Here is a 13318-nt window from a genome sequence, read left to right as displayed (position 1 = left end):
CTGATTCTGTCTGTGGTGCCTTTTATGTATGGGAGGAGGGCTTTGCTGTTTTCTTGTTCTCTGTCTTGGATTTTAGTGGGGGTNCGAAGTCACATTCGTCATCTTCAGGCTGGTGTCTTCAGCTTCGTGCTTCTGGGAGTAGTGTGTGTGATTGCAGCTGTTTCTTCCTTTTAACTGCCAGTGGGGTTTGAGCTGATTGGGTGGGAGCTTGGCTGTGTTCTGATTGGGTGGAGGTGTGTTCTGATTGGTTAAGGAGCTTGGCTGTGCTCTGATTGGATGGGGGGTTGGCTGTGCTCTGATTGGATGGGGAAGTGTTCTGTTTGGGTGGGGGCTTTGTTGTGTTCCGGTTAGTTTGAGTTGCAGGGGGATTTGAGATGGTGAGCTTCGTTGCTGTTGTTTGGCTTCGTGCTCGTGGTCGTGCCACATCTTTATGGCACGACCTCCACCCAATCAGAACACAGCCAAGCTCCCACCCAATCAGCTCAAACCCCACGGGCAGTTAAAAGGAAGAAACAGCTGCAATCACACACACTACTCCCAGAAGCACAAAGCTGAAGACACCAGCCTGAAGATGACGAATGTGACTTCGTCGAAACGTCGCCAAGACACTTCTAATTCTACGTGGGAGAAAACCCGAATAACTAAAGACCTACATACAAACACCCGCAAAAACCTCAGAAAACATATATATAAATAATTTTTAAGACAGAGCTTACTTTAGAGACATGTATAATAAAGAAGCATACATCAGTGTATTCTCAGTGTATTTTCAGATTACATATTTAAATGCTAATTTTTTGCTGTGTAAAATACTAGTGTTGTTTCAAGAAATTTTCCATTCTAGGAGATGCTTCAGAAAATTCAAGTTGCTTTCTTTTATTTTCATTTGAAAGATAACCCCCAGGAGTTTGTCTGATCTTTTAATCCAATCAGCTCTCTTATTTTTCTCATTCTTATTGAAAATACCGTAATTATAACTTATAGCACCTGTTTGCTTTGAAAATCTTTGGCTTGATGTTAAGCTGGCAGAAAAACAGGCAATGTACACATCTGCTTTAAGTAAGAACTTGTAACCACAAAGTTGTTAATTAGCTTGACACACGACTCTCACAGGGTATTCATAGTGTGTTGTTACCACACCTAGAAAACTAGATAGACAGATGCTGTGCCAGGGAATCACAAGTTGATCCTGCATTAAATAAAGGATCTTATCCTACATGCAACTTAAAAATTACCATTAGGTGGTAATTTTTTATGTGCTTCTTCAGCTCCTTCCATGTAGTACAAATATATATAAGAAAATAGAAAGTAGAAAGTAAAATTTTTCTATAGTCCTCCATCCCATCTTCTATTCCATTTTATGGGTGAATTCATTCTAAGATTTCCAATTTGTCTCACCTTAGATGACACTGCAATAGCAGGAGGCTGTTGCTTAATTTTTCACAGATGTCAATTTTGCCACAGGTGCCTTCAGAAGAGAGTTGTGTTATTGCTAAAGAGCACTATTGCATCTAAAATGATCTTCCAAACCTGGTGTCCTCCTGATATATTAGATATCAGTTCCATAACACTAAACCAGCATAGCCATTAAATTCTGGATGCTAAGATGCAGCATAAAGCTTATGATCTCATCCGTTATTGAGATAGATATATTATTAGTGATAGAACTACTTGAAGCATAATAATACTAGGCACCCTATAGGAATTTTTCATTTTCTTTTTAATAAGCCACAACTGCCAGCATTTTCTGTTTTGCATGTTTGATGAAGAAATGTCCATGACCATCAATACTTTCACAAACAATTGAGATAGGCCCATAGGAGGATATGTTTGCAACAATGGAGCAAGAAATGACTGTCTTAAAACAGTCCTGATGCTGGAGAGCTGTTCTGACATAACGCCAAAGAAAAGAGAATCTGTATAAAATCTATCAACTGGTAATTTTTTAGAGATGTGACCTCCTTAGTTTCTTGCAGTGAAAAAGATTTGTGGCACCTCACTGGCCCCTTCCTCGTTGATTTATAGTATTTCTAATGTCACAAGTCATTATTGAAACAATATAGAACCTGTCTTCATTAATTTTATATTGACACAATGACAGTTGGATGATTCCAGTTGATTTTGTGAGTCACTATGGCAATCCTATCACTAGCAAATGTATTAAGCCATAAAATTTCTGGAAGGTATAAAATTATATATTTAACATGCTACAAGATTCTTGTGGTCAAATATTAACATGATATTCTAAAAAAACAAATTATTCAACATATATTATAATGCTTTTAAAAATTGTTGCATTTTATTGTACTTTACTATCTACAAAGTGCTTTTTTTACATTATGTTCCTAATCACAAACCCAATAAAGTTACCCTATTTTGAATCTAGACAATCTAATTCGTTATACATTGTACGTCCAAGCTAAAATATGTAAGCTGTAACCTTGGATTGTGGACAAGTTGTGTGCAATTGTCATGCCTCAAATGTGTAGCAGATTTTATTGCTTTCTTGCTGGTCTTCTGAATGTTAATGTAGATTCTTACCCCGATAAGAAGGCTAGTAGCAGGTGTGTAAACAATGCCCAGGTGCAGGCCAGGCTAACGAACCTTCTCTGAAAAGACAAGCTCTTCTCAAAAATAGGGTGGAAAAAAGCAAGCAAAAAAGGAACAGTTTTGAATTGCCTATTTATAAAAGGCTTATACTTGAAAGCATACTGCGTGTACCCATTGGCATTCTTGTGGGATCACCTTGACCTTTGTCTTAATAAATCTTATTAATCCAGAATCCAGAAAGACTGCTCCTTCTCCTTTGTTTTCAGTCTTGATTTTCTGAACACTGAGCTCCATCCAATCGCCCTGATTCTATCCCAAATTAAGGGATTACAGGGTCGTAAAAAGTTTTATTGTTTGAGAAGTCTGACACTGATAATAATGGCATCATAATATGTTTTTGAGAAGGTGTTTTCTTCCTCCAAATTATAGACATACAAACATTATGGAAACATGCTATAACAACATTTCAACCTGTCCTGCACTCAATTTGTAAACTTCCATTCCAGCATCTAGTGTAGAATGCTTTCTGGAATATTTCCTGGTTTTTGAGTAGTATTCTACAAAATTACATGCCAGGGTCCTAACTTCAGGAAAGTACAAAAAGCAAAACCTTGGTAAATGGGATTGGACTTATAATGTTTGAAAGTCACTCTACAGTGATATATATGAAAGTTCCACGTTGGAGAGAGATAGACTGTATGTGTGTGTGAGACTTGTGGAAAATTACTCATAAATACTAAAAGAAGAAAAGTCTTAAATTCAGATCTGATTTTCTTTTGCAATGAATGACCATCCTCAAGAAGAAGAGATAGAAATAACAGACAGATATTTGGCATAAGACCAATTCTGAATAAAAAGCTATTTGGCAGCCCCTATGAAATCTGAGGAAATCAGCTTGGCTTGAGATATGCCTTAATTCACAAAGCAGCCTGCTAAGAGGAAAACCATTTACTCAACAACTTTTCATCTCTTTCACATAAAACCTAATTTATCCTAATAAGCACTGGTCTAATGGGACTTAATAAGGGCTGGGAACACTCCAAAGAGAGTTTTTTTCCCCCTATTAAATCTGGCTTTAGGAAGAAAATTGTCACCGTTGAGGGATGCTCAAGAAGACAGTAGTTCTTCCTTTATGTCAGGGTACAACAAAGAAAAGAGTATCTGGTTCATTTTTAATCAAGTGAAATACAGTAGATCTGAGGCTGATTTGTAGTAAAATTGCCTCCACTTTGCCTCCAAATGTCTACTAGAGATGAAAGTGGAAGAGTATGTAATATAGGCCATTAGTAGCTGCAGCCACTGTAACTTTGGCAGCTTGGTGGCTTGTATCATTTGAGTGATGGCAGAGAGAACTGTAGTTGCCCAGAGATACCCCAAAGTAAGACTCCATGAGATCACAGATATATCATCTGAAGCTAATTATGACCCTAAGTATTGCATGCTTTTGTCTCCAGATGTTACAAAAAAGGATTATAAAAATGATGTTTATTGATATGTTTTCTTCCCCATTTTGACATAACATACAGAAGAAAATTCAAAGTAAAACCCATTTTTTATTCTAAGAGTGCCAGAGTGCACAGATCTCACAAAAAGAGGGATGGAGTTCCATATCATTTGCAGCAGATAGATTAGCTTCAGCCAGAGTTGGTACAGGTAGTCCTTGACTTACTTACAATTGAGCCCAAAATTTCTGATGCTAAGTGAGACATTTGCTAAGTGAATTTTGCCCCAGTTTACAACCTTTCTTGCCACAGTTGTTAAGTGAAGTTGTTAAGTTGGTGAAATGATTGTTAAGAGAATCTGGCTTCCCCATTGACTTTGCTTGCCAGAAGGTCACAAAAAGGTGATCACCTGACATTGGGACCTTGCAACCATCATAAATATGAACCAGTTGCCAAGCTTCTGAATTTTGGCCATGTGACATGGGGATGCTGCAGTGGTCATAAGTGTAAAAAATAGTCATAAGTCCCTTTTTTCAGTGCCAATGTAACTTTGAATGGTCAGTAAATGAATTGTTGTAAGTCGAGGACTACTGTAATTTGACACCTGATTCTTCTACTGAAAAAAACAGGAAAAAGGCTGGTCAACAGATTTTTGATCTAGATCAGGGTGCACTGTTTTACTTATAGGGACAATATTGCCGTAATACAACAGAAAATCAGGATAATCCAATTCTTTGTAAGGAAAAATTAAATCCCTCTTTTTTTCTCTTACTGCACGTAATTTCAATATATATATAGCATGTAGTTTTATTTTATCAACCCAAAGCTAAGCATAACTATGCTGGTATTTTCATATGAATTTTAAACTCACTCCATGGCCACTGCAGCTGGCTACACCAAAGGATGCCCCCTATAATGGCAGATGAAGTGGAAGCACAGATGACACCACCCATAGTTTGTTTGGGTGCTGGCTTGGAATCATTTTTCCTTTCCACATACAGATTCACATTGACAGACAAAATTAAGCCGTCTTCTCTCACTACAAATATTAAAGATTCAAATTTAGCCAACACGTTGTAGCTCATTGTTGAGAGAGAAAGTAAATGCTTCATTTACTTGGATGCTATCCAGAACCCATGTTTGTGGAAGTAAGCTCAAATCATTTCTTTTGTATGAAAACACAGTTGTTTTGAAAGTGATTGTATATAAATCTGAATGGGATTTCATCTGTAAGGATATCCCTTGGTTTGCTTTAAGAAGACACTGCCGGCAAAGAAATCTCGTTCTATTTTCCTTTTGGAATCAAAGTGTCTGAAAAAGTAATCCTCTCCATTTCCTCATGACCAGCCTTCCTTAGCAACAGTTAAAGCTTAAAAAATTAGAACTGAAAAATTACAGAGAATTAAAAATTACAGAGAATAAAAAAATTAAACATTACAAAATCTGGATAGGTGGTTTTAACCATGTAAGGTTTACAAAAGAAAATTATGAAATGACCTATTTTGAATAGGAATTATGGAGGGATTGTACAGTGAGTGGCACTGCATAATGACTTAACCATGCAAGGCATCTGTCATGAGGAAAATCATTTTCAACTCTCTAAAGATTGCTTATTCACCCCAAAGATGAATGTCTATATGATGCTTAATTAACCTCTACTGAAGACAAAAACCACATTGAAGAGGAATTCCAGAGGACTGAAGAGGAATATTTTAAAGGAAGTTTTTATGCATGGTTGTTACAGGTTATTTCTAGACGGATAGAGAAATCATAAAGGGATTAAGCAGTACTATCAGCTTGATCTGAAATGGCCAGAGTTAGTATCTAATAATAGTAAGTATTTCACCATATTTTGAGAGGGTTTGATCTCTAATTCATAGCCAGAGGCCTCTGAACATAAATTTGCCAATATTAAATAAAAGCCTGCGATAAAATATCGGAAGAATATTTTAACCATGTTTATAAAAAAACTTCAAAGAAACTTTATTTATCATATTTATATGGCTGTCCATCTCATCAAATAGTGGCTCTGGGTTGTGCACAATAAAACTATAAACACTTAATATATAAAAACAATTATTGTTTAAAAAATTAAGAATCACAAAGGCTAAGAGGACAACAGACATTAACAATGGAGCCACCTCAATACCTTTCTAAAAAATCATGCTACCCAAATGTGGTTCATCAAATTATTGGTCATAATTACATTAAATGATTTTTGTTTTTCATTGTCTCATAGTAATACTGTAAGACTTCAGAAATAGAGAGGCGTATAAGTTGTGGAGCCAGTATATTTCTAGATTTTCTAGCAAGACAACTGATCATTATTTAGATCAGGAGAGAGAAAAAAACATTTGGGCTCACTTTGGGCCTTCTTAACAAATGGGGGACAAGAAGAGAAAACAAATAGGACTGGCATTTTCTACTAACTGGGATGATGATCAGGTTTAAGTCTGCACAGGTATCAGGAAGAAGCGTGAGCCACCAGACAGCTGAATGTTAAAAAGAAACACCTCCCTGACAGCAAGAGCAACTGGATAGTGCTAATTATTCTGCTACAATTATTATTACACTTTATTATTGATTGTACAATATTTACATCCATACCCAATCCAAACAGACATTGGGTGAAGTATAGTAAAGTCAAAACAGGAACAGGACATTAAAGAATTAATTAGGGCATTTAAAAATCAAGCCAAGGATTACCCCACGGGGAAAGGATCCAATAAAACATATCACAACTGCTATGAATGGGATCATATTTTCCTTACTTCTATGTATAGAAAAGTGAGAGGAGTTTTGCTAACCAAAGCCATTTGGTTTATATGCTGTCAACGTTTTTCAGTTCCTTTCAATTCCAGATCAGCAGCTGATATTGTCTTCAAGGGAAGACATGCAGTGGAAACTTGGAGAGAGGAAAATGCAGGAAAATGCTAGAGTACAAGATGGAAGAATGTGGCCTGAGAGTAGCATTCGATCTGCATTTGCAGAGCTTCCCAGCTTGTGCTCAGTGAAAAATATTGGCCCTTGTTTGCATTTTTTCACTTGCTCTTGGCTCCATTCATTTTTGGAGTATGATATGACTGATATGTTGCATAAAGATTAGGTATGGAACTCAGGCTGGCAGAATTTGTGCAAAAGAAAACCTTCAAAAAACTTTAAAAATTGTTTGTATCAAAATCAACTTCAAACTTTTCCGACAGATCATTTAATATTGCATCCCTGTTTATTTCCTACTCAAGAATCAGGGCAAACACTGTTTGGATTTCTATTTCTTTCAAGCCAAAATCAGAAAAAAAAAAACCAGAAACCATTACTTAAAAGTTTCCATAGTTCAGAATGGCAATCCACAAAGACTTACAGTGACTGAAGATTAGGAAGATCCCATAGAGCCTCCGCTGGAATCCGAGTGAGCTGATTATTCTGTAACATCCTATAATTACAGAAATAGAAAGGATAACTTTTAAACATATACCTTTTAAAGTTATATGGATAACTTCCATATAATGAAATATACCCATTTCTTTTTCTAAGCAAGATTTCAGACAACAGACACCATCTGAGGAACAAACTTCCCACTAATCAGCAGAAGATTGCAGAATATGTGGAATAAAAGGCCAGGTTATTGGGTTTACATAAATTGATAGGATAAGTGCTGTAAGTCCAGTACTAATGTTTTTACAGTTTTACAATCCAGCACCATTTGGTTCATGCATTTACTTTAGCTTTCTACAATTTACCAAATGCAGTTTTTATTGTTGTTATTTAGTGATTTGTTCCATCATTGGACATGGATTTTAAAGAAAACTCCTTAGTCCCAACTCCCAAAGAGTTTATTTACAGTCTAAAATTTAGCATGAAGGAAATGACAAATGAGAAGAAAGTTAAGGCAAGGGTGAACTGGATATCTCCACCAAACACTGCTTTGGGATAGTTATAGACCATGTAATAAGTTACAAAGAGGTGTAGGAGATTGAATCAGCAGTTCCAAGTGAAAAGTGGGTCTTGAGGAAAGATTTCAAGGAACCAAAGTGATAAAGACAAGCTGGTGTTGGGAAAGAAGTTATATATTTATTTTGTGGGTAGGTGGTAATATAGTGGCTACAAAATTGTATTTTGATACAATTTTTGATTTTGAGTGTTTTTTGTGTGTACCTTTCACTGAGCTTTTTTTTAATTGTATAAACTGTGACAGATTGTTTAAACAGGAGTCATCTGCTCCATAGATGCATGGAAAAAATATGAGAAATGGACAAAGCAAAGGAATGGAATTCCACATATTCTGTATTCACTTAAGCCAATAAATTTTGAAAGCTTATAGAACTTGGGCTACTATAATGAAGGCTTAGTTTAGTAACTAAAGAACAAAGGATGAAGCTACAACTTCCCACTTTCTCCTGTTTTCCTTGTTGCATCATTAGAGTACGATGGCTGAGCATCTGATGAACCATCAGAGGTAATTGACAAATGTTGTAGATAAAAGGGGAAAGAAGCTACGCTGTGGGGGGCCATGTAGCTTGTTTGTGTCTATGGAACAATGATTTTAATCACAGGTTTTCATGGACACTGTGTCATTTCTACTGGGAGTGACCTACCAGCCACACAGTTTTTAGTAAACATCTCCAGCTAATGATAGACATTTGCATTTACTCAAATAAACAACAGAAGCACAACGTGGACCATGCTCATCTCTTGGCTGTATCATTTTATTTCTTTGATACAAAAATCAAAAGGGAACAAAATGGTGGTTTGGAACAATATGGTAACCCTCTTGGTTAAAGATCACATTTGTTTTGAATGGGGACAGAGCCATTCTAGTAAGTCTCACATGGAAAACATAAGCTCTTGCCTGTTCAATCATCTTGCAATAAACACTTCTAGTAACCGCTAGTGCAGTTAAGTATCTGATTTGTGAATGAACCTGAGAAAAATGGAAATACGGCAAGTTCTTCCTTCTGACTGTTTCTAAATCTGAAAAAATACAGCTCATTTCAATCCAAGCAGAGTTCCATGAAGTTCACACCTACTTGGAGCAAGGATTTTCTAATACCATTTTGAAGGTAACAGGCTTTGATTTCTCTGTATTTCCATTATAAATGTCCAGCCAGCAACCCCCTTACTTGATATACAGCTCTGGCTGCAGCAATGGAAATGAAAAAGAAAAAGCAGATTGTTTTTACCCTCATCTTCTTTTTGACAACAGACATACTGATTTGGCAGCATGCCAATCTACGAAAACATTGAGACATTTACCTTTGCAGGAGCATCATATGAGGAACAGAAGCTGGGAGGGAGAAGGGAAACTTCTTTAACCCCCACTCCCACCCCACCTCCACTCTATTATTGGACAGAGAGATGTTTATGCTAATATGAGTGGCAAGAACTAGATAGTAACTTTTGGATTCATCATACTTGCATCATGCTTTCAGTAATTATTGTATGTTACTAAATTTGTATTTCCATGTTAGGAAACAGACATTTCAGCAGCAACTCCATTGACAATAACAAGAAGCCCACATCCTGGTGGGATGAAAAAATTACCATGTGGTATGGTAGCCCAACTGGATCTCATTAACCTCACATGAGGAGATCACTGCTTCACAAAAAAGTACTGTGAGCTGCAGGTGATGAGCATTATAAATGCCACTAATTAATATAATGAAACCACATTCTATTACAGTGAAACCACAGCCTTCACTTGATCTGTCCTATTATCATAGCAGATTTTTGAAAGCAGAAGCAGGATGATCTTTTTAGTTGCCATTGGCTTTATTAATCCAATGTCAGCGAGAGGCAGGACAGCTTTTATATCAGGCAATTGAATACTGGAGAATTAGAATTGTAATTCTGAGATCAAAAGTATCTTTTGCTACGTCAAGCCATAATAACTTGAAAATGAAAGTATAGGATAGTATATCTTCTTTCCTTTGGTTGCAAGCCTTTCCATGATAGGTCAAGGTGCTCTCACTGGACTTTTATTAGCTTTTTTGAAAATGGAGGTTCTTGTATTGGAATGCTGTGTGAGCAAACAATTATTATATTTTCTGGATCAGAACAGTTTTTTTAAATTTTTTACCAGGATTGTAGCTGGGCAGACTAGTGATTGTTCTTAGCACTGGGATCTCAGCAGAAATTATGATGGCCATGTATCACACTTGAAATACTTTTGAGGGTTTGGGAAATGGAAATGTTGGCACAATGGAAGCATCGTTCAAAACTTTGTTTTGGATTAGGAGACTCCATAATAAAGATTTTTTTTAACTCCTAATCCAGGAGAACCTGAAGATCTGTTAAATATAGTGGTAGGGTCTAAAAATCTAAAACTCACCCCAGACAAAGACAAAATATGATTCCCTTACAGGTTTGCAATATGAGTGTGATATTAGCTCCAGTGCTATTATGAAACGATTGAGTGATTTTGGTGGTAAGGAGCATGTTTTGTCAACTGAAGCTGCTAATCCAAGTCTCATTCTATCTGGATGTGCAAAACTCCAGCCATGGACTAATTAACTCCCATTTGGATTAGTCTAACATGTACATGGGACTGCCTCTGAAAACACTGTAGAATTTTCTGTTAGTAATTGGTATCAGGAATAATGAATTCTCCCTTAGCGATCCAGAGCATGGCTAAATGAGACAGGACCTTTCTACTGAGCCTTTCCCCCTTCTGTTGGAGAGTATTTTCCTTTGTGAGGCACATCCAGTACTGTACTCACTTGCAGCTTTTCGGTGCTCCTGGGCTGATATTACTGACGTATGATTACAGAGACTAATTATATCATTGTTTTAGCTTGCTTTTGCTTATTTGTTAATTTTAATAGAACTGCGCTACATTTACTTTACATTGTTAATGTTGACGCACTTCTACACAGTCACCATCCTTGACTCTGAAGCAGCTTGACAGTGTCAGGTAAGTTTCCCAGTGCTGTTGGTTACACATGTTTGCCTCAGTTAATGTGAAGGCAAAAAAAACAGCACCTATTGGTATCACCCTTGTTCTTCACTTCCTATGATTTGAGGAGGACAAAGTTGTTGTTTTTTTAAAAAAAAGTCATCCATAAGTTAAGTTCCTTTTCTCAGGGTTGCTGTATATAATGAAAAGACTACACCTCTGTTCCAACAAGATAAACAATGAATAAAATATATGTGAATTTGGATTTTATACAATCTATTTCAGATGGCATATAATATAAAATGAACCTTGGAGAATGTAGGAGTCGCGCTGCTCTTGCTTTTAGTCGTCCCCTATGGATTAAGATATTGTTCCCAAGTCATATGTATGTAGACTCTGTTCAGAAGGGCTGATAAACATTCAGAAATTAGAGACTGCCAGTCAAACCATGATTCGCATTTATGCTAATTGCTCTCCATTAGAATAGGGTTAAATCGATCAGAATGAATGGACTGCTTATATCTATCTTCTTCAATTATTAGCACAGACCATTGTGTTTAGGTATTGTATGTTTCATATTTTTACTTGTGGCTACAAAGGGCTTCAGCGGGGCTCTGAGTCCTGCTTTGTATATATGTGAGCTTATATGTACATTTGCACTGTAATAAATGCAGTGCAGAACTCTGAGGCTGTTCCCCTTCTTTTGTGTCTTTATTCACTCTCTTCGGTTTTAATGATTGAAGAAGATGAAAGGGAAAGAAGTATAGATCAAGGGCTGCTCATCTGCCACTCCAGGGAAGGATTTCAAGAGGCAACATTGATTCATGTGCTTCTCTGTGCCTTCTGGGGAAAGCTATTCATTTAGTCATAGGAATGTTTTCCCACACAGTCAGCCCTCACATCTGAAGCAGCCTCTAGTCTCCTGCCTAATTGACTGACACTTTCTGAATCCAATCTTGATGGCTCCTTGCATGTTTTCTGCAATAAAAACATTCTCTTGGCATGACGAGAACTTCTCTAACTTGCCATACTTCAAATCAGCCTTCTGCTGCCAGACTTCTCCTTTGCACTGCTTCTGTGAAGTTAGAGGGAAGGAACTACACTCTCCCACCCCATTGCAATAATGCTCACTATGAGATGGGTTTTATATATACCATTGCTGAACACTTAAGGAGGTGAGCTCACAATTCTTGTTATTTTCCTTTGGCTGAACTCACACTCCTATTGTAGGTTCTTCAAATTGGCACGTTCACAGGTCAATTTGCAACAGAAATAAATTGCACTGAACATTTGGTTTCTTCATCAAATTGGCCTAGAGGCCAGATCTGTGTAGTGTGTTGTTGACATGACACCATGTAAATAGAATTTATTTATTTTTAAAAATTCTATGCTGCCCACACCCACGTTGTGATTCAAAATGACTATATTAAGACAGCAATTTAAAAATTAAAATTGAAATAAAGCAGGCAGCATGAAAAATTGTAAAGTAAATCAAGGCCCTGGAAACAAACATACATTTTAAATTTTTAAGGAAGAGAGGTCCAGCCTCAATTTCAGCCAGGACCCATTTCTTTTTCTTTCTTTTTTTTAAAATAAAATTTTATTGATTTTTATAATTAAACAACAAACACCACTATGATGCATTTACATACACAAACAATAATCCAAATCAATATCTTTTTCGGAGACGCTCGGCGGTCCCCGCCTTGCCTCCACCCTCATCACTTTCCTGTCCTTCCTCCCCCTAAACCCACAACCTCTCCACCTTCCTCCTTTCCACCTATCTACATCCCTTCTCCCTTCTTAACCGCCTCTTCGAGAGCAGTTTGAGGACCCATTTCTTCCATTGGCATGGAAAAAGAGAACTATGTGGTGCAATCAGCAAAGGTGCTCACTTGAAAATCTGAACATACAGGACAGAATATCCATAAGTAGGCCAAGAGATGCATCAGTGATAAAGCAAACATGTTAACATATTTCCCATGAATTAAATTTTGCATTCACCTGTTCATTCCAAATTCTCAATCTGATCAAGTGAATTGGAGCTAATATTATCATCTATTAGCACTCTTATAATTACTAAGTGAGACAAAGAAATACTGGCCATCATGATGCATTGGATATTGGGATGTTGAAACAATTGGATCCTTTTAAGCTGGTGCTAAACATTCTGAAATAGTTTGATGAGAATTTTATGATACAAAGACTTGACATTGATTAATCTATTTCAGAGCCCCTTAAAATCTCGTGATAGAAGCAGGAGACAAATCTTGTCATAAAGAAAACAAATAATAAATATCAAAATCTATTTCAAGTCCTAGAATAAATTAGCTGACTAAACATTTTTTGAAGTTATGAGGTTTAACCCAAAGGGGTGTGGTGGTGTGTGTGTTTATGTATGATTTTATATTTTTTTAAAAATATGACTTATGGC

At 36.7% G+C, this 13318-nt stretch overlaps 1 protein-coding gene across 1 annotated transcript in view; it reads right to left on the bottom strand.

Moving 5' to 3' along the window:
• Nucleotides 1–13318, bottom strand: part of LGR6 (leucine rich repeat containing G protein-coupled receptor 6) — a 128068-nt gene that overhangs the window by 61109 nt on the left and 53641 nt on the right. Inside the window, exon 4 of the mRNA XM_015818304.2 lies at nt 7354–7425. Coding sequence (XP_015673790.2) covers nt 7354–7425 — 72 coding nt within the window. The remainder of the gene's footprint in view (nt 1–7353; nt 7426–13318) is intronic.

Source organism: Protobothrops mucrosquamatus, unplaced genomic scaffold (assembly GCF_001527695.2).
Source record: "Protobothrops mucrosquamatus isolate PMUCROS unplaced genomic scaffold, P.Mucros_1.0 scaffold712, whole genome shotgun sequence".
In the NCBI taxonomy this organism is placed as follows: Eukaryota; Metazoa; Chordata; class Lepidosauria; order Squamata; family Viperidae; genus Protobothrops; species Protobothrops mucrosquamatus.
This window is presented reverse-complemented; position numbering and strand designations above follow the sequence as displayed.